Here is a 2704-nt window from a genome sequence, read left to right as displayed (position 1 = left end):
GATCTCTTGGCTTTGCTGTTCTTGTTGTAGAGATAATGCCATAAGATAGTCCTAAGAAATTAAATTATAACCATTGTTAACTATGAGATTTTACCTGAGAACTAATGAGTGCAAATATAAGTATTATATCCTATATGTATTATAGGTGCTGGGTGAGGTGGCTCATGCCTGCAATGCTACATTCTGGGAGGCCAAGGAAGGAGGCACTCAGGAGTTGCAGACCAGGCTGAACAAAGCAAGATCCCATCTCTACTAAAAATAGAAACATTAGCTGGACATGGTTGTGCATGCCTATACTCCCACCTACTTGAGGGGCTGAGGCAGGAGGATTGCTAGAACGCAGGAATTGGAGGTTGCTATGAACTAGGCTGAGGCCATGGCACTCTAGCTTGGGTGACAGAGCAAGACTCTGTCTTAAACCTCAAACACACAAGGGCTTAAATACTAAAATGAAAGTTATCTTTCTAAGTATTCCTTTGGGGAGCTATGAACTTATTTCAGTGATACTGTCATTGTTCTAAATATTTTTGGAACTCATCTGAAATTCTTTCTATAAGCAGTAGATAATGCATTCAAGAAAGCTAAAAAAGTTCTCCCTATTTACAAAAGAAACACCTCCTGTAGAAACTTTAGAGAAAACAGAAAACTATAATAAATAAGAAAGTTTAAATCTATCTTCATGCCCACCCAGAGACACATACACACAAATCACCATAATATCATTACAGAGTTAACGACTGTTAACAATTTATATATATATGTATATATACACTCATATTTTCCTACAGTCACAAAAAATTTAAATATATTATAATGTTTTCTTTTCTATTTAATGTTATAAAAGTTTTATTTAAAAAATAACTTTCTGGGTGGTACCTGTGGCTCAAAGGAGTAGGGTGCCAGCCCCATAAGCCGGAGGTGTTGGGTTCAAACCCAGCCCCGGCCAAAAACTGCAACAAAACAAAACAGAAAACTTTCCTAAGATCATTTAATAGCCGGGTGTGGTGGCTCACGCCTGTAATCCCAGCACTCTGGGAGGCTGAGGTGGTTTGATTGCCTGAGCTCACGGGTTCAAGACCAGCCTGAGCAAGAGCAAGACACCATCTCTAAAAATAGCCGAGTGCTGTGTGGGCACCTGTTGTCCCAGCTACTTGTGAGCCTGTTTGCTTCTAGTAAACACACTGTGGTTCTAAGCCTGCCCACCTATAGCAGGCAAAAATTTCATCTGGTTCAGTTCTACATTTTTTTTTTTTTTTTTGAGACAGAGTCTCTGTTGCCCTGGATAGAGGGAGGCAGTGTCATCACAGCTCATAGCAATCTCAGTCTCCTGGGCTCAAGTGATCTTCCTGCCTCAGCCTCCCAAGTAGCTGGGACTACAGGTACCTGCTATGATACCTGGCTAGTTTTTCTATTTTTTTCGTAGAGACAGGGTCTCACTCTTGTTCACGCTGGTCTCAAACTCCTGAGCTCAAGCAATCCACCCACCTTGGCCTCCCAGAGTGCTAGGATTAAAATGAGCCATGGTGCTAGCCTAAGTTTTTTTGTCTCAGTTCTAAGTTCTATTCACTAGTGCAGCTCCTGATGTATTTACTTCTCCTTTGGACTCTAAGGCTCAGAATACTCACCTATCTTTACCTAGTATGTGCTATCTTCTAGATTCCTTTTTTTCACTTTTTCTGACTAGTCAAAATATATCTTGAATATGTGCACTTCTCTGCATCTCTACCACTCAAGCCTAAGCCTTGACTATTGGTTTCTGCTAGGACCTGTACCCTTCCCATGTATTCTCCACATAGCAGTTCTTTTTTTTTTTTTTGCAGTTTTTGGCTGGGGCTGGGTTTGAACCCACCAGCTCCAGCATATGGGGCCAGTGCCCTACTCCTTTGAGCCACAGGAGCCACCCCACATAGCAGTCTTTTACAAAGATGAAGTAAATCATGCTACTTCCAAGTTTAATATTTGGCATTGCTTCTCTACTGCAAGTAGAATAAAATTCAAACTCCTTACCCTGACCTTTACAGTTCAATATGATCTGGCTTTCGAACCAAACTGAGTAATTAACATACATGTAGAATGATCACTTATCTATTCAAAAAGTATCAGGAAAATTTTACAAGTACATTAATTAATTAATGCTTAGTTCAAAAGTTTTAGATAATGGAATTCACATTTCAAAAAAAAAAAATGAGCACTTTAAATAACATATGAGGAAGACAAAACAAATTTACCTGATCTATCTGATCTTGTTGTCCTTTGTATACAGTTTCAGGATCTGAAGGAGGCCGCAGATGAAATTCTGAGTCACAGAAGTTTCCATCACCGTCTACATTGTGTAGGCTTTCCCAAACAACTTTTTCTTCGGTAAGAAACCCCTGATCTGTTACCAGCAAATACAGCTGACCCTTAATAAGAAGTAACAAAAGTAAAAGGAATGTTAAATTGATTAAAACTATTTAATATACTTCTTAAGGAAAATTTTATAATTTGTCATTAATATGTGACTTATAAACAGCTTGTGGGGCTTTATAATTTCATTTCATAAAATAAAAAAATATATAACAAGTAGGATACAGTCACAAAAGTGATACTACACTGTCTTTTTATTTTTATTTTTATTTTTTTTGAGACAGAGCCTCAAGCTGTCGCCCTGGGTAGAGTGCTAGGGCATCACAGCTCACAGCAACCTCCAACTTCTGGGCTCAAG

The 2704-nt window shown here is 38.8% G+C and overlaps 1 protein-coding gene across 1 annotated transcript in view; it reads right to left on the bottom strand.

Annotated features, from left to right (window-relative positions):
* The window catches only part of MINDY2 (MINDY lysine 48 deubiquitinase 2), a gene marked incomplete at its 3' end in the record, with an annotated part of 87713 nt that continues 85009 nt past the window's right edge, over nucleotides 1-2704 (bottom strand). Inside the window, exons 7-8 of the mRNA XM_003784637.2 lie at nucleotides 2229-2402; nucleotides 1-51 (exon numbers count right to left, since the gene is read on the bottom strand). Coding sequence (XP_003784685.1) covers nucleotides 1-51; nucleotides 2229-2402 — 225 coding nt within the window. The remainder of the gene's footprint in view (nucleotides 52-2228; nucleotides 2403-2704) is intronic.

Source organism: Otolemur garnettii, unplaced genomic scaffold (assembly GCF_000181295.1).
Source record: "Otolemur garnettii isolate 467f Iridium unplaced genomic scaffold, OtoGar3 scaffold00011, whole genome shotgun sequence".
NCBI classification, from domain to species: domain Eukaryota; kingdom Metazoa; phylum Chordata; class Mammalia; order Primates; family Galagidae; genus Otolemur; species Otolemur garnettii.
The sequence above is the reverse complement of the archived record's forward strand: the minus strand, read 5'-3'. Positions and strand labels throughout refer to the sequence as shown.